Genomic DNA, 19145 nt, shown 5'->3' on the forward strand with positions numbered 1-19145 from the left:
AGGGCTTGAGAGTGCGGTGATTAACTACTGGGGGGCTCGAAGCAGTTGCTGCCACACATCCAATGCCAAAATATCGTAGTCTGGGAAGCTCTGGGAACCCCGCAAAAAGGCGCAAGGCGGACTTATAAGCACACCTTACGTGCGCTATTAAATTGTGTGCATTTCCAACATAACAATTAGCGAGCGAAGCAGTTCAAAATGATTTAATACTGCAGTAAAACGTCTTAAGATGAAAAACAATATTCAGTTTCGTAAGGCAAAATCAGTATTGCTAACAGCTCCGAGACGTGGCCGACGCACAGTACCACGGGCAAGTTATTCGGCTTCGACGTTGCCAAATCAAATCGTTCCTTATTTTAAACCACATTTACTAACTTCGTACTAACGTGAAACATTTTTTAGAACACAGTTAATCCTCTTTAAGAGATAAGTAAGCATTATTAGTTTGATTATTGCCAAAGTACTAACATTTTTACCTCTTTTTTGGGATTCATTGCTCTCTAAAGTAACCACCCCGTATACAAAATGCCTTATGACCGCAGACCGTACCAGAACCTTGGAAGAACGCTAACATTACCTTAATTCATAAGAAGGGAGATGTCAAGGACTTGAAAAATTAGACCGATCAGATTACTGTGAGTTCTCTACAACGTATTTACTAAGGTAATCACTAATAGAGTCAGAACAACCCTAGATTTCATTCAACCAAATGTTCAGGCAGGCTTTCGTGAAGAATAATCAACAAGAGACCATGTTTACACTATAAATCAGGTGATAGAGAGATGAGCATAATATAATAAAACTCTGCAGATAGCTTACACCGATTACGAGGAAGCATTTTTCGCAGTACAAACCTCAGCCGTGATGCAGAGTTTGAGGAATCGGGGAGTGGAAGAGCTTGCATTAAAATAGTGGAAGATATCTATAATGAATTGAGAGCTACCATAGTCCTCCATAAATTCAGCAATAAATTTCAGTAAGGAAGGGCGTCAGGAGAGAGTCGAGATCTAGCAAATGCCATTCGCCGTCTGTTTACAGGAGGTTTCCCGAGGCCTGGGATCCACCAACGCCCACCTTCACTCCTATTTTTTCAAATCAGGTCCACGCAAACTCGGCTGATGTCAGCCATCGAGTCGCTCTTTCATTAAAAACATGTTTGAACCAATTCTCATGCAAAGCCATTAATCTAAAGTGTTCTTGATGATGTAAAAAAAAATAGTATGTAAATAAAGAACCAGCAATTGCATGTACACGTAAAACGGTTTTAGCATGTCGACTCGTTATTCTGAACAGGTTTTCTTAGTGAACTGTGACGTATGCAAGGAAAGCTCAAGGAACACAGGCCGCAAAGCATGGATGTGTACCATGTACCTTTGCGCAATGTCTAGTTCCGTCTCGCAGCTTCGCGAAAGGGTCGAGGCTCCAGCTCGGAGCGGCGTGCTTGTTACCCAACGCGTGGGCGATGTATGTAATCAGGAGCGGCAAAAGTGTTTGGCACAGTGGAGCAGGAAGAAGCAACCCCGTTATGGAAACAGTACGGCACCAGCGAGGGTAAGGCGGATGTAGCCTCTTCATGCGACGACACTAAATCTAATAATCTGTCATGTCAAGCGTAGCACACCTGTAACAGGTGAAACAGGAAAACTGGTTTTGGGGTAATGTCAATGACGCAGTTACTGTCTCACATACCTCGGTGGGTAGCGGAACCGCGCCGTAAGGGAAGGGATAAAGGAGGGAGTGAAAGAATAAAGGAAGATAGAGGTGCCGTAGGTCTCTGGAATATTTTCGACCACCTAGGGATCTTTAACGTCCACTGACATCGCACAGCACAAGGGCGCCTTTTGTGTTTTGCCTCCATCGTAACGCGGCCGCCGCGCTCGTGTTCGATCCCGGGTACTCCGGCTCTATAGACGAGCGCCTTAACCATTGAGCCACGACGATGGGTAATAGTGTTTTTATTTTCTGGAACACAGCATGTGTTTCCTTCTTTTCGTTGGCATCGCTTTTAAGAAAAGGAGTTCTATATTCGATAGAAAAAGAAAACAGTTGGCTGCCCGCATTTTATTTTAAAGATGAACTGATCGACCACCAGCGCATGTTGACGACAAAGCTGAATCATTGGTCAGGCTTACCATGACAGCGGAGAGTTTTACAGCCGGGTATCCTACTTTAATTCCTTTAAAAGATATCGGAGATGCTGCACAATGTACCTACTTAGCCCAGCAACCGCTTTTCAGCGGGTGATCGTGGAAAGACGAGATGTGCAACTTGCTGCGGGGTGTCGAATAAGATTAATTTTTGTCTACCACAGTATTTATTTTGTTATGTACTTGAAGTGTCGCCAACGATATGACTGCTAGAAAACTGACGTAAAATACTGGAAATAAAAACCCTATATGGCGTTCTAGTTATCAGAAAGAGGTGCCGTAACTCTCAGTTAGGACGGAAACTTGAACGGCTGTGCGAGAGAAGCTGAGGAAGAGCAGGCAAAGAAAAAAGGTCCCCGTTATGCGCAGGCGAAGGAAACTGAACGCCACGGGTTCGGGTTTAGGTTTGACCTTCAACGAAGTCGAGCACTCGAAGGTCAAATTTCACCGCACTGGCATGGAAGTGGTAGTTGCTCAGCTTGCATTTCCAGTGACCGACTGTCTGCTGGGATAATCTTTGCCAACCCAATTATACAAGGTATTGTTATGAACTGGCATACTGTCAGAATCGTCCACCGCACGCGCGTGCAAACAAAATACAGCTTGGTGTTTTTCATTATCATGATTTGTCATACCGCCAATATATCGAATGTGCTGGTTTATTCTTGCGTATTTTTGTCCTAGTAATGATTACTCAAACCATAATTAGTCTCATAATAAGTATCTGAATATATCTATATTAACTTTCTATTCTTTTTTGCTGCCAACTTCCGCTATCGGTCGTTTTTCAATGCTGTTTTGCTGCTTCACCTTTTTGCCGAAATATAAAAAATCCACTGTTGATTGAGAGTCATCAGGATCATCGTCATCAACAGCAGTAGCAGTTAACCATGCCCCGTGCCAGCTGCGGGCACCTCATCTCTGCAGTATTCATAATATCGTCTGCCTATATCACTTTCTGAAGCCTCCTGCTACGTCTGCATTCCCTTGGAACCGAGTCCGCCACCTGTAACGACCGTCGGTTATCTTCCCTTCGCACAACGTGCCCTGCCATTGCACAATTAGTATTCTTGAGCTCGCATAGAATGTTATTAACTTAACCTTGTCAACTGACTCGCCGTGCTCTCTTCCTATCTCTTCACATTCACCTATTACTTACCTTTCCGTAGCTCGCTGCATTGCCCTCGGTTTTGGTTCAACCTATTTCAATACTCTTACTTTTCTGTCCCATAAACTAGTGGCCGTAAGATACCCAATTCTCATGCTTCTAGTTATTTCACTCATGTGGCCCGGACCTGTGGTCACTACCTGCCTGAAGTAGGTGCCTTTCCTGACAACTTCCAACGCTTCGCCGCCTATCGTACACTGCGGTTGCCTTCCGGGCCATTTCAACATTACTTCAGTTTCGCTCCATAATAATGGTCACACTTACCCATCTGCTTCTCTGTTTAGGTCACTGATCACCTGCGCGGGGATCCATAAAACTGGCAGGAATAGATCGATGATGCAGAGGCTAAAGCCGACTTAAATCCGGTGATGACGCCACGAACTGGATAAAATTCAGAACAGTTGCATAGTCATGTGAGTGATCCATGGCAATGTAACCTGCGATTGGTCAGGTAATCTGGTTTCAGCAGCACATTCGTTGGCGCCGACGACTTGCAAACGAGATTTTGGAGAGTCTTACATAGCGCATATGTAATCTTTTAACGGATTTACGTATGTCGGCTCCTCAAACACTGTTTCGTGGTGTGGAGCCTGCTTGGGCGCGCAAATAAGACTGTGCACGCGCTGGAGGCTTAAGCTAAGACGTTATACGTGGACGATAACACATTTCCGCTATGCTAAATGTCTTTTTAACAGATTCGCTCTTAAAACAAGATCAAAATTAATGGCGCTTAGAAACGAAACTTCACGCCTTCCTAACACCCATTCGACAATCACAAAATAATTTACGCCACGCTGTTGAAACCAGTATTAAAGGTTCCCGTTTTTGTTATTTGTAGAAACTTTTAATGCAAATATCACAACTGCTGTGACTTAAGTAGCATCGAGAGGGAATAGCTTTATTTTCTGAGTCATATACGACCAATACATGAAACACAGGTGCGGCGATCAAACTATGTTGTTGAAGATTTCGATTCGAATGCATTCATTGTATCAGGCAGTTGTCACACAGCTGCAGGCTGGCCGTATAAATTGTAGGAGATCCTTAAAGAATGCGTACGCTACTACCTGCAGAGGGCGGAATTAAGCACGGCCCGCCGAGGTGCCTCAGTTGGCGCGGGTGCGATGCTGGCTATGAGGACGGAATTTTGACGGAGATGGATTACAAGAAAAAAACGTGCACTGTGCAATGTCAGTGCACTTGACATTCTAAGTTATTCCGAAGTACCACTACTACTGCGTCGCTCATAGCCCATGTGTTGCTCATGGGCGTTAAAGCCCGCAATTAACAATTCACTTTGTTTGGAATAAGCACGGCTTGGGGTAGCATAGAGGTATGAAGACAAAAAAAGAAAAACAATGGCGGTGGTTTAGCTCTGGTTAAACCTGGAGTGACGCGATAGCTACAGCTGGCTGAGTGGAACTTGATCACGTGACCAACCACGTGACGAACCGCGTGCTCAGACACGGCGCCGCACCGCCGGTAGCAGCTCCGCACCACGTGACTAACCACATGAGAGTGTGGCGGCGCCGCCACGCTGCAGGCTCGAAATGCTACCGCAATGTAGCTATCGCTACAAAAAGGCCAATTTTGTTCGTGGGGTCCTCGCCACCAGAGGACAGTGACTGAGGGGCTGCAATCTTTTTATTAACTAATACCGCCTCGTAAGACCCTCAAATCGAGGATAGTATCGTTACGCAGAGGGGTACGGATATACACTGATTATTGAATGGTCGGCTTTATTCAACACCTGTGAAAAATAAGTAAATAGAAACCTAAAAAAGGAAAAATCATTTTAAGGCGAACCAAAGGAGGAAGACGACAGTAGCGAAGTTAAGGACATGAAGTTTCAGTTTATCGATTTTAATTTTTAACCCCCCCCCCCCCCCCCAACTGGCGCATGAGCTTGATGGGAAGACGATGTCAAAGTTTTAATTCCACTCCATCAAGTTTTAAGTTTTTATTGAATGTCAATAGGTTCTAACACTTAAATAATTAAAGAACTGATTTCTGCACTGCATGAAGGCATCGGCGATAATGTGGATTTTTAGTACAAATTTAGGCACCAATTTTATAAATTCTTTTTTATAACAATAAAGTCCTGTCCGTGCTACGATAGGGCTGCGGCTTGGAGTCAGGGAGGCTGTCAATGAATCTCTAGTCTATGTTAGCCCAATCGCGCAACACCTGGTCGATTTTCTCCTCGGTGCTACTAGCTTTATTGTCCCTCTGATGACGCCAAAATCTGGTCTGATGTTCAATTGCAAACATCTCTGCTCACCGCCTAAGTGACTTAAAAAGGACCAACCTCCTACTCTTCAATTCTTTTTTCAGAAGAGTAGAAGAGTGCGTACAGAATAAAAATATACGCAGACGCAGCCGGACCAGTTGACGGCAGTTTTATTGTGCTAGCTACCTATTCAGGAGGTTGATAGCACTCATAGTGTGCTCTCCTGGACACCAGTAGGTTCGGAGTAACGAATTTGGCCATGAACTTACCCCGAGCACCGTTGCATAAAGGTCATAACTATGATGTTTTACTATACTCCTCTGCTAAAGTTCAGCAAAACCACAGGGTAGGACGATGAGAATTACCCAAACCCTCGAATGGATTTAGCAAGGAAAAAGAAATGATATTAAGATCGATACAAAGCATCACTTTTAACATCTTATAATCACTACACACGCGTTACCTAGAACTGTAAGGGCGAAATGACGGCGCAATATAAGCGGTGCGGATATGTGCCACATGCAATGGTCCTGCCGGAAAAACAAGGCCGTATCCTCCATCCCGAAACTATGATCAATGGGTGGCCACCCTACTCACTGAGGATCCCATTTGGCTCGTAAACAGAGACACTGCGGCAGCATGGACCAATCTATTACTGAAAAAGCAATATAGCCATGAGATTGATAGCCTTCATAAACGAAAGAATTGTCAATTGCACACTGATGTACGTATGCGCACACATGAATTGTTAAAGGAACACAGAACCCGTCAAGCTTCGTCCACAGCTTTTTGTCTCTGCTACTAACGTCTGTAACAATGTCGAATAAAATACAATGTAATGAAATGAGGAATTTTTGTCATAAAACCTTTCAAACAAATCGGACCGTGTTTCTGTAGAAGAGTAATATCCAAAGTCGCGGTTATTGCGTGCCTATCGAATTGATTCTTTCAAAAAGTATCTGGAAAACCTCTTTCATCAACCTAATTTATTGAAGGAGACCAATGCCACAAGTGGAGAATCACTACCGTGTGGTTGCATTCCCGTCGTTATGGTCTAACGTAGGAATTTGATAACGATGTCTATACACTGTGTTTCACCCAAGATTTTACATAATATAAAAAAGGCTTTTTGAGTTAGAAGAGAGGTTTTTCGGCATAGCTTTTCTGTGGTGTAGTACATTCGAATACAGCTAAGACGTGCCAACTAGCAGGCTGGTTAACTAATACTGAATACTTACTCGTTACTGTTAGGCTTCTTAATTGATGGGAGGCGGGAAGCCCACCTTAAGTAGTACCCATATTTTTTAGTATTTAGGAAACACGGCTACCGTCGGTACATTGGCCGAACAAATTTCTACGAGTTACATGCGCTGGAGAGGTTGCTTTGTCCGCAAGCTTCTCTACAGCGCATGCCTTTTGGCACGATGAAGCCAAAAATAGTTGGGCGACAATAACGAGGGTATTCGCATTTTCGAAATTCTGAAAACTGATATGGATATTATTAAGTTTGCGCTCCACGCCTACAAGTAATTAAAGAGCGTAACAATAATAATTACAAGCAAAATAATTCGATATTAGTTAACCAGCCTGCTGTCTTATCTGTGTTCTGATGTACTACAGCGCTGAAAATGCTGTGCTGAAAAAGCGCTTTTCCAAATCAAAAAGCCTATTTTTAAAATTTGTGTAGGACTTAATGAAAACCTGTATAGAGTGGTTGGGGCCACGTGTACAAACAATGACATAATTTGCACACGACAAGAACTTCAAATTTGTCTAACGAAATCCCTCTTCCCCGTTGGTTTTCTAACCACGCCAGGTGTCCCTTTGCCTATATCATCCTGGAAACCCATTATTTTCCAGATGAGCGGGTTAAGATTTGGGCTGCTGTGTTTATCTCAGCAAATTGCGCATGATGTCTCATAGCTCACGGAGCCACTGCACAGCCTGACAGCAAGGTCCAGTGAGTGGATATGTCGATCACAGAGAGTTATGACTTTTTTCCGCTCGTTCGAGTAATGCTCTATCTTTGACTCTTATATTCCAAAGCAGGCTGTTCCGTTTCACTTTTTTTTGGGGGGGGGGGGGGGGAAGGGGGGAGTTCTAATGTTAAAATATTAAATGTTAGCAGCTTAACTTCACATGGTGGCCTGTCTAGAGCCGCAGATATTTAACGCCCTCCAATGCGCGACAGTTCTGACCGCCACATTCGTCATCTGATCCGCAGGTGCCGAAAACTGAGGGCCGGCGGTTAGTGCATTTGTGCAGTCGGTGGGTGCCACGCACAGCGAGCTGAGCAAATGGTGTTCTGCTAGAGTGTGTTATCGGCTATGGTCGCCGAAATCAGGCTGCACCCCACGCGCATGACTCAAGTCCATCACCACTGGAGGTATTTTTTTTCAACAACCAGTTACGGGGGGACCGGAATTCTAACCGCATTCCTGTTGCGCCTGAGGCGGATGCTCTACCTGCATCTCATTGAAGCTATCGACGTATTCAGAAATAGAAAAAAATGCATATATGCGTCAGTTTGTTTTGTCAAGCATAGGACACAAACACACAAAAGACACGAAAAATATATTACCTTACAATCTTTTGATGTGTGCATTCTGCGAGAGGCATCTAGGTGCAGCACATCTAGACAAAAAAAATTCCTCTAACATATCTATTGAGGAACTCGAGGAAATTGCCCACATATTTACACGTAGCCCTGGCCCTTACGACTGGCTCAAAACAGGTAAAGCGCAACATACTGTCTTCGGGTATCGTAATATCAAGAGAAGCCAGCTTCACAAATGTCACAACGTCAAGCACAAAAAATGCTGCAGCACAGCCAACGACGTCAAGAAACACAGTCAGCATGTACTGAATTCTCGTATTACATTGTTTCTCGCCAGACATTCGAATACCAATATAAAGCACTGAACATGAAGAACACAGAAACGTCTAAATTGATTTTGTGTCCAGCGGTCAACACTGCAGAACGAAATGTAGCTAGTCTACCAAAATTCGTTTCCTCATGAGACTCCGTCAAAGAGGAAAAAATGAAGTACAGACGAAAAGATCAATACCCTATTCGCAACTTTAACGCGCACCTTCAGTGATTTTGCGGACTTTTGAAACCTTGTTTATTTTCCGCTTAGAAGGGACTTCTGAAGATGATCCAATGTTTAAAGATTGTGACTCGGCCTTTTGGAGGGGTGATCCAACTTCTTCGGAAGTTGGCACAAGCTTTTGCTGGAATTGTCCATTGCTATGCGAGGGTAATGCAGTCGTCTGCTCTGGAGAACCGGGAGACACAGCGCTTTTGAAACCCGATTCAGAATTTTGAGGTGGTGAACCAAGCTCTTGTAAAGGCGATGTAGTCATACGCTGCGGGCAAATCACAGACGCTAGGGAGGTCACCCCAGACGTAACTGCGCTTGGAGCTGCAGACGCGCCAGAGCTTGTCGGCTCCCGCTTAGACTTCCGATGTTCTTTCGAGTGGCTTTGCTTTGCCGGCTTCCCAAATGCTTGAAGGGGATGAAGACGTTTCTTTAGGGCTTGCTTTCGTTGCTTTTCGTCTGAAGTGCCCGGATCGGTGTCTGTCTTCTGGTGGACGAATATCTCAGGGAGTCACTGGACCGCCAGCCTGCTGACCAAGCTCAGCACTGTCATGACAATAATCAGGGCTAATATTCGGTGGCCTTCAGCGTAGGTGTCAATCAATGTGGCCAAAAGAACTCCCGCATGGCCGATAGAATAGGATATGCAAAACCCAATGCTTCGTATTGCAGTGGGAAACACCTCTGCGGTATAGACATAGTTGACGCACATAGCGGCAGCAGTGGCACAGTACACCGTAAGTGTAGACACCGACATCCCGGTTCTGAACCTCCATTCGTACGAGACTGTTTGAAAGACACTGCACACAAACATCAAAGCCAACACAGTGGATAATGTAACTCTTACGCCTCGTTTCTGCATGCCGTAGTAGACGGCGATGAGGAACAGGATTTTGAACAGGTGGCTTTCCAAAGTCATGCGGCCCATGCGTGAGCCATAGTAGGCGAATGCCACCCCGAACCAGGACAGAAATACTGACACGGCGCGCCGCCGAAAGGAGGCGGCTAGGAAGATGCGCGCCGAGCCACCTGTGCCCGCTTCGGAGGCTGTCTCTCGCTCGAGGCTGTCTCTCGCTGAGCGCTCTGAAGGTGGCTCTGGCCTTGGCCATGTCCATGTGGTTGGATTTCGCTGCCTGCAGCATAGTGCTCTCAGCCTGGCGAATTTTCCACGTGGATAGCAACCGGACGCGGGAATCTTCGAGGGAATAGCACCAGGCCAGCACAGCTGCCGTGGCCACGACGAGGAGCGCGTGCGACAGCGTCCGGCCAGGACGGAGCGGCCGCAGGAAGGTATACAGCGCAGGCGTTAACGTGGTGGCCACACTATTGGCCATGAGGATGTACAGGGTACGGTGCTCATGTCCGTTCACTTCGTAGAGGACGATAAAATTCAACACGTTGGTCGCGCTGGCGGCGGCGGAAACGACGAACCGGGCCGTGAGGAAGACACCGAAGGACGGCGTCGAACCGGCCGCAATGCTGGCGAACAGCATGATTGTGGCGCTCAGCAGTACGTCCGGCCTGCGGCCGACGTGGCCAGCCATTATACCGGCCACCGGCACCAGGCATAGCGTGCCCAGCGTGTACACGAAGGTGGACATGGAATACAGCCAACTGCGTTCGCAAACGAGGTTCCACATGCTGACGATGCTGTCACCAACGATCGTCGTGTCGTAGTCCCATCGGGAGCAGGGAACCTCTTGTCGTTTCTCCTCGGCGTCGTCCTTGGACACCAAAAAGGAAATTAAGGTGGTAGCTGAATTAACTTAAGTCACCATAATAACGTTGAGTGATAACATGTAATAATAATGAAACGTTTATGTAGTTAGCATCAAGGGTAAGCACGGACCGCGAACCTGGCCTGAACAAGCAATTTAGAAAGACGAGGTAGTTTTGTTGAAAAATAAGAATATATTGCTCGCTGCAAAGCAAAGTGGGAAGGGAGGAATATTTTTGAATTCATATAGTCTGACGCCTAATCAAAATGGTGTATCTTATGCAGATGAACATAGGAAACAAATTTCATTGAGAAACCTGCAGTTTGCCGAATGAACTACAAATGATGCAGATTTATCTGAGAGAGTTTCACAGGAAAAAAAAAGATCATAATAAGAGCGGGTGGATTGTTCCTTCATCAGGTGCGCTGCTGCGCTGCCGTATTGGCGCTTGGCATGACGCACCAAAGTTAGCGCGGCCGCGGTTGATGCAACGGCGTGCAAGCATGCCCAGTGTTCTACTCTTCCCGGAATTCCTAGCATGAAAGGTATACCTTGAAAGCCTTCACCTTGGTGAAGGCCTTCAATGTAAATGCATTTAGGGCAAAGGTCGTTAGGTCAAATTACTTTTGGTCAAAGACGTTTAGAGTAAAGACCTTAAAGGCCTTTTGGTTGAATGTGTTCATGGCAAATGCCTCCCGGGAAAAGGTAATTAGGTCAAATGCCTTTAGAACGTAACGACCTAAGCGTCCAGTGCAAATAGCGCTATTGCAAAATATTGCAGACTTAGGCATGCTAAGCCAACTGCAATTTTTTTTGTTTTTGAATAGGCTCCATTTAGCACATCGGGAACGACAGCCAACAATGATGTTTAGGCTTCATTCCGAAAATCGCAACAGTTTTCGTTTAAATCTTTTGTTCATTTGATAGGGCACCAGGTGCATTCTCACGTGTATTATTAGAAAATAAAAACCGAAGAAAGTGGCAGAGGGTATTAGCTTTCTTTGCCATGGTTATTTTGGCACCAAACTGATTTGCTTTCTGCTTTTATGAATTTTGGACGTCCGGATTTGGCGACCCTCCTCCTATGTGGGCGTGCAGGACTAGCAACGGGGTTAAATTGACACAGCGCCAATCAGGGCATAGCTGCGACATTGGCTAGCACCGATTACCCAAGATGTTTACAAGACTGCTCATTGTAGCCTTGATTGCTATCCTAGGCGCATAAACCTTTTGATTCGGGACACCCGGGGTAAAATATTGGCACGATTTTTAGTGCCCAAGTACAAATAGTGGTCCTTCCCTACATTTAGCGGTTGTGTGCTATGCTTTTGCTTGGGTTATACATTGTGGCAGGCTGCCCACCTGCTCACCGCTGGTGGGAAACCTGGCCAGGTGTGTGTGTGTGTTCGTGTGTGTGTAAATATGCACTTGGAAATCCGCCCAACAAATTGTGACCAAATTGTCCTCTGAGACAGGCGGCAGTTCCACGAAGAATTGTTCGGGACAGGTTGCTTGGAAAGAGCAGCCTGGGGTTTCCATCCATGGCAACCACTGCCATCACAGTGCAGTGGCGCATCGGTTAAAGGGAGGATCAAACGGTTTTAAAATTTCGTGATATTCAGCGCTCGGGAAAAAGCGGCCTTGCAAACCATGTATTTCAATTTCTTGTCGAATCTTTTCGGAAAGGAGCAGCAGGTGCGGCGTGCGGTTCGCCATCGCTGCGGCCGCGCGCCCGCTCCACCGTCGGAACGAAGCGCGCCCCGCGCTGCGTGGCCGCCACGCCGCACGCCGCTCTACCACCCGAACCGCGCGTCGCATTCGCAGCATTGCGTATATAAGGCGGAGATGAAAGAAGCGGCTGTATCACAACGTTTAACTGGGATGCAGAGGAGAGTCCCGCTGCTGCTAAACGGCTGTATAAACAAGATTAACTCTTCCGATCCTGAGGTTATCGCCCGGCAGTTGGCTCTTCAAGAAAGAAAGAAATAGGCGTCAGTAGGCAAAGAGCAGCGGAGACGCCCGAATACAGAGAGGAAGGGCATGCAAACGGAGATGCTAGACTGCCAAGCGTAATAGACGGCGCATGGCCGCCAAGATGGAGCCTATATGTCTCTCACTAATAAAATTACAGAGACACAAGCTCAGCCAGGGAAACGCACCTCTCGCCACGTACATCCTGGCATAGCCGAGCTAAGCCACTGCCAATTATTCTCCAGTTCGGTCTTTTTTTGAGACAACTAGCTTTGTGCAGCATACCGGAACTGCCTACGCGGTAAATGTTATTGCATCAATATTACTCTTTTGGTCATTGTATTTTCAAATCATCTTTAGAGAATTTTTGCCTTCTCCACTTAGTTCATATCCATACTTACATAGAGCCACTTACGTCACCATTTCATACAGTTGTCACACGGACAGTCTAATCGCGGTTCGCCGTTGTCACAAAGCTCGCCATCGTACTCGGTTACGGCGCCCAACGTGATCGGTAGAGCAGCTGTATTTGAAAATACCTTAGTCAGAGTGCCTTCCGACGCGCCGTTCACTGGCAGCACTGCTTCCACCGCCGTACATCACCGCGCCTCCCGCAAACCGACCGCGCCAAGCTACCGTCTCTACGGCGAAGAAAAGCGTGATAAAATTTGTTGTCTCAACCAGTAAGCCCTGGGACAATGAAGTGTCAACAATGAATCCTTCTGGAGGGTCGCTGGCCTGCGCCGAGCTGCTGGTAGAAGTGATGCAGCTCCGAAGGAATTCTCTTCACAGCCGCATAGCAGCTGCCGCCGGCGTGGTCGCCTGCACGCTACCTCCTCTGCTAAGGCGCCGCTACAGCGATCATATCTTTCTTGTAATATGGGACAACGGGGTTCTCTGGAAGGTAGTGCCATGAGCAGACAGACCATTGACTACGGCGCTGTACAATTCCAAAGCGAAGTCCGCTGGGGCCTCGTTGCGAAACAAACTAGGCCTACCGATGACAAAGGAGTAGCGCACTGCCAGAGCAGCGTCGTCAGACGTGGGCAACCTCTTGAGGTTTCGACCTCATGAGGTCAACCTCAACCTCAAAATGACCTCAACTGCACATCGTGAGGTGAGATTGAGGTGAGGTCAGCGACGGATCGAAATTTTGTGAGTGAGGTCAGCAAAGCAAACCTCAACCTAACTCGTGAGTTTGAGGTTGAGTGAGGTCGTCATTCAGTGAGGTCGAAATTTTGAGGTCGAGAATTTTAGCAGTTGTTGCCGCTTCCAAAGCGGAGTTGGAGCGCACCACCGCAATGTTCATGCAATGACGCTTAGTGTTAGGTTTTCGATGTATGGAAACCGAATGCCGCAGTCCGCTTTTAGCTTTTGGTGCTGCGCCGTAATGTCCGTTGAGCCAAAGACTACAGGTGGACCCACCCCTCTGGCCTTCCTGGAATGGGTGCTGCTGTCACGGCACGCCACTCTCCCTCCCCGTTTCCCCGCTGGCGTAGCAGCCGGTCGGCTCAAACTCCTGGGAGCACACAAAGCACATAACTCTGGTTGACCCGCGGCAGCTTTTTTTGATGCCGCAAACAAATAAGTTCAGTCCAACAAGCACGCAATAAATTCGTCGCAGCGTGGATTGCCACAAGCAAGATTGCTTCGTGTGCATGCTCGTTGTCGGCGCTGACGCCACGGCTCTTGCCCGAGTAAAGGGGATCCTGCTGTACATTGCATGCTGACTTAACATAAACTGGAGCAGTCGGCACAGGCAAGAGAATGTGATTCAGGCGGTTCCTAACATGACACATGCTGATTTGATTAAAAAAGCACGAAGCCAGAAAAACCTGCATACCACCGTCGAAGCTTCTGATCTGTGTCTTCACCTTTCGAATCTCACACTGGTTATGTATATTCCCGTTCCGTAATGCAAGCAGATCTAAATATAATTTCACTTCTGTATCCTTCCGAATAGCCTCTTTTTGGTCTCGGGTTCCTTGTTCCTTCACGGAAATGTACTTATTATGCCGAACCACCGCAGCACGGGGTGCACGTACCGGCATATGGGTGGTGCAGAGGTGAAAAAATGCAAAACTATAATGGAAGTATGATGATGGGGCAGCTGATTCCTTTTGTGTTTTTTTTTAAATGGAGATGTGTGAATAGAAATGATTACGTGGTGGCGCTGGGCTGCTGAGTCGCTGTTTCAAACCTTCTAATATGAGGTTTAATACGGCACACTGCTGTTAACTTCTGTTTTAGTGTGCGATTTTTGTTTGTATGTTCGTAATTCTTCTGTTTTTTTTCTTGTCTCGTATGGGTTCAGTTAGGTTGGTGGTCTGCCTTCCAGGCGACCAGCCACTACACGTTATCTTTCCTTTAAATATTTTGCAGAGACCCATCGTTCACTTTAAACGGTTTCGCGGAACGCTCACGCGGTGATCGCAGGTAAACAACTTCGAGGATGCCGGCGTATAATTTATTAGTTCAGTTTTGAAGGAAAACAAGCGATTGACTTAAAGCAGCTTGCATGTCCCAGAGACTGGTTGACGCAATGGTACCCAGAATTCTGTTGAGGCGTATGAGTATTTAGGAGGTGTATTTTTGTGTGTGTGTGTGTGTCTGTGTGTGGGGGGGAATGCTCGGAAAAAGATTTCGCTGCTGCGAAATTTGAGCGCAGAGCCGTGGTGATCTTCACAGAGAGAGCGGTTGCCAGCGGTATTGACCCGTGTGATTTTATAGCCGGCACAGTGTTCGAAGACGTTATCTAGCCTTTCGTGCAAAATGCCACGGGATCAACGAGTCATCGGAGAATTCCCAGGATTCCGAAACCACTGCCATCGCCCCCGGAGGGAAGTGGCGGAAACGGGGGAGTGTCTTGACCTCTCAAGAACATCAACATCATAATAATAAATTATTAGCTGCAGGTATTCCTGTTTTCCACACAATAATTTTCTTTGGTTTCTGGGTAACGTACCGTATTTTATGAATATTCTTGCAACTTTTAATTTGGTAGTGGTATGTCGGACTTCCCCAGGCTCATAAAGACACACTATTAGCATCATCATGATCATCGCCATAATCTCAAGGGTCAACAGCCTCTGTCATTGCATGGTCGTTGCAGTGTGTCATACATGAGAACTGGCACGTTTACCTGCTGAACAATCCGAATGTGATTAATGTGGACCGAGTGTTGGGCACTCTTTGTAATGCGTCATGTGCTCATGTGTAATAATGTGGGATCCATATGGATCTTGAAAATGGGGGTGGGAAAGGGATGGGTGTAGGCTTGGTATGAAGTGAAATTACATCGCTGTCACGTGACTAGGTGTGATGTCATATTACATCGTCGTCACGCGACTAGGTTTGACGTGTCATTACATCGTTGCCACGTGACCAGGTAGGACGTCAAGCTCATATGTTGTTGTCACTAACTATACTAATTAGTCATTACTACCTAATTACAGTAATCAGCATGTATTAATTATGTAATGTCATCATATTTGTCGCATGACTCGTCGGCTCGTGACGTCACATGCTATCGTTTTTTGCGAATATTACCTTGCAAGTGAGCCACGTAATGCTTTCGCATTAATAAAAGAAGCCACTCGCTTCTACACATACATAAATACAACGCGCCTCTGTGTGCTGCAGTCGCAGCGCTCCCTGGGTGACAAAATTATTATCTACGCTTAGTCCTCTCGCTATGCCGGATAGAGCTAGAAATCTAAATATACTGATATGCGTCTACGTAGCCGTCGTATTAGAAAGTACACCGACGACCAGTTTCTTTGTATTAGCTAACTATTCTAAAGTCTGAAAAGAGTATCGTGAATGCCTCCTCCCCTCCCAGTTTCTGGTAGGCGGCGTAGTAGGTGTGCGTTTGTCAATTGCCAGTTAGTGCGTGAATGAGCGAAAGGCTTCCAATACGAACAAGTATACACGAAGCAGGTTGCAGAACATTGACACTGATAAAGTACTCTCCGACGTACCGGTGGTAACCGCGTATGGGACACCCCTGCCCGCAGGACAATGACTCTTCGACGGTTCATCCCAGATTATAAGCTTCTCCTATTGCGTGCATCTCAATAGTGTCTGAACACACCTTATTAAATAATACCATCATCATATTGTCTTTCTTGTCAAACAGGTTCCTCAGAATTCTTTTTAACTTAAAAACTCAATCGCTTTTTGTCTTTTTTTCTTTTCTGAGGTTAAGAAGACGAACTCAACCTCACAATTTGAGGTTGAGGTGAGGTTGAGTGCGGTCGGCAGTGGCCTCAGGAAAAGTGAGGTGAGGGCGTCTCAGGAGACCTCAACCTCAACTGATGGGGTTAAGGTTGAGTGAGGTCGGCAAATTATTTTTGAGGTTGAGGTGAGGTCGAGATTTTTGATGTCAAATGCCCACTTCTGAGCGTCGTACGTGGCGCTCGTGGGCCTACCACTGCAGTAAGTTCGCGAAATTCGGTGGTGCGAGCGTTGCATACGTGTCGCTTATGCATTCGTGCTGCGGCAAAGGCCATAGGATTTTGCACGGTACGGCTCTAGAATGCGTAGTTTGTGCACCGTGGGGTGGTGCTGCAAATACACTGTTGCTGCGCCACCCAACCGCGAACTCACTCCACCTCACCCTGTTTAGCATTTTATTGCAGTTCTTAAAGACAATCGGGAGTAAGTCGGCACCTCCCAATAGATAAATAAACAAACAAATAAGCTGCTTTACCATGCGTGATTCTTGTAAGCATACCGGCAATCGATCATGTTTACAAGCCATCACGAAGTTGATGCTCCGGATTTTTTGTAGCAGCGAGTGCAAAATAGCGCTTCCACACTATTTCCTTCTTTCTTTTCCCGTCACTTGCACATGCAACTACGCAAAACATATGTACAAGTCGACACTTCCGACACGTCCAAATGTGGCGGCTTCGCTTTCCCTATCGACGCACACAAAAGTCTCATTGGTTACTCCGGTTTCTGTATCCGCTGATGGCTCGAACATGTACTGTACGGTAAGCGTCCAAGCTGTTCGCTTGAGAAATCCATAATTTTCTATAATTACTTGCCAAGCCATCCCAAGCAACGTGCTTCGATGCAACACAATCGGCTCCAGCCGGAGATCACGGGAATGTCAAGACAGTCCGGCCAATCACGGGCAACAGCGGCGTTCGCTCGGTGCCCCGATTTACTGGTGAGGGTGTGCGTGTAAAGAACAGCCTTTGTATTTTATTACCCTCATATTAAAGGAAATATTCGTCTTCAACAGAGAGAAAATAATAAAATGGCGCTCAGAACCCAATTTTTTCGAAAGAAGTTTCAGCTTCCCTTTAACCGCTGCACCACTGCGGTAGGTGTGGTATGGGGACACCCAACGATCTATGAATGCACAAGAGAGAATGATCAATTCCGCATATATAGGTATTAACGCATTATCGCTATCCAAACAGCTTCCATCCTTGAAGATGGGCTCCGGAGGGCAGAACGAATTGTAAAACAGAATTGGTAGCACGCTTCTATTTTGTATTTGGCCTAACTACTGAAATCGACCGTCATTGTTTTTTACAATATATAGCGGGAGTTCATGCAACAGTGTTGCCGTTTGCAAGTTAAAGCTGTGCTTAAGTTACTCAAATCTCTCAAATTCTCAAATTACATAAATTCTCTCAATCTCAAAATTTTTGTGACTATAAGGAAGAAAACCAGATTAGATAAAGGTGGCACCACGACGGCGCCTGTTACAATTAAGTGTGGCGAAACAGATGGAAGAAGCTATGCAAAATATGAAGCTCACCTGGACTGGCGGGTCGTACATGGTGCACTTGCTGAAGCTTCCGTCGTTCAGGACTGGAATACCCACGTTCTTCCAGTGCTGGACGGGAAAGTCGCGCCAATCCGGAGGCGGCAGGCACCAGTGGTCCACGGGACCACCGATGAGTAAATAGGCGAACGCGTGCATCAGGAGAACGGTCAGGCTGAGCGTTGTGCACAGCAACACCGACTCTTGGAACTGTCCGTGGCCCAAGATGACGTAGACGTTCTCCTCAATGACGGGTCGCGAATCGGCGCCCACGAAGCCCTCCAGGAGGCTAAGAGATCTTGACTTGGGACCCGCGTCCGCGGCGACTTCCGCATTTGACTGCATGGCTTATTAGGAATAGGCAATTGCCGTTGAAAAAACAAAACTCGTGCCAGTGCTTGGTGTCACGTCCAGAAGCTGCGCAACTTGGCTTGTGTCAAATGGAGACGCTTTCACAAGCGTGGGTTCAATGCCTGGAGAGAGCATCCATCGAGGGAACCTCACAGCGGCTGATGACCTGGAATATTGACTACGTCGGTAGGAGGGCACTTACCTCTTGGGTTGAGAGGCGGCTCAGCTGAAGCCAGATCGCCAGGAAGCTTATCACGCCGACCTCGTCAGCTTCTTTCATGCTCGCACTGTTACGCGCGCGGTACACGCATCCGATGACTAGAAAACCTTTCTTCTTTGTTGCTATCTGTGAAAACTGTACCTTGGTGGCAGCTCATTCGATAGGCGTGGTATCTTAAAATTCTTTAGACACACAAGTTCAGTTCAAGTGCGAACGCACTTTGAATAGAATTGTAGGCATTTTAGACCGGAGTACAACATATAGGAATGAAGGAAGTTGCGACGGGAATTCTGGGATAAATTAATGTGAGCCTTTCCTTGTTGCTTAAGAACCAAGATTGACTTCTTTTATTCTTAGAGGTCTGTGGACCGTTTTATTCACTTGTTTTGCAATTTTAGAGCGCATATTTAGTTGCACCTTTAACTCCCCACATTCCTGTCCTTTGCACTTTTTTTCA

At 46.5% G+C, this 19145-nt stretch overlaps 1 protein-coding gene across 1 annotated transcript; it reads right to left on the reverse strand.

Annotated features, from left to right (window-relative positions):
* Window positions 1-24: 24 nt before the first annotated feature.
* Window positions 25-18462, reverse strand: LOC144120193 (beta-alanine transporter-like). The gene is made up of 4 exons (XM_077652612.1): window positions 18112-18462; window positions 9859-10370; window positions 9494-9746; window positions 25-90 (listed from the first exon to the last, which is right to left on the reverse strand). The coding sequence occupies exons 1-4, from the start codon at window positions 18460-18462 to the stop codon at window positions 25-27; spliced, it is 1182 nt and encodes a 393-aa protein (XP_077508738.1).
* Between the last annotated feature and the right edge of the window lie 683 nt (window positions 18463-19145).

This window comes from Amblyomma americanum, chromosome 2, assembly GCF_052857255.1.
Source record: "Amblyomma americanum isolate KBUSLIRL-KWMA chromosome 2, ASM5285725v1, whole genome shotgun sequence".
NCBI lineage: Eukaryota > Metazoa > Arthropoda > Arachnida > Ixodida > Ixodidae > Amblyomma > Amblyomma americanum.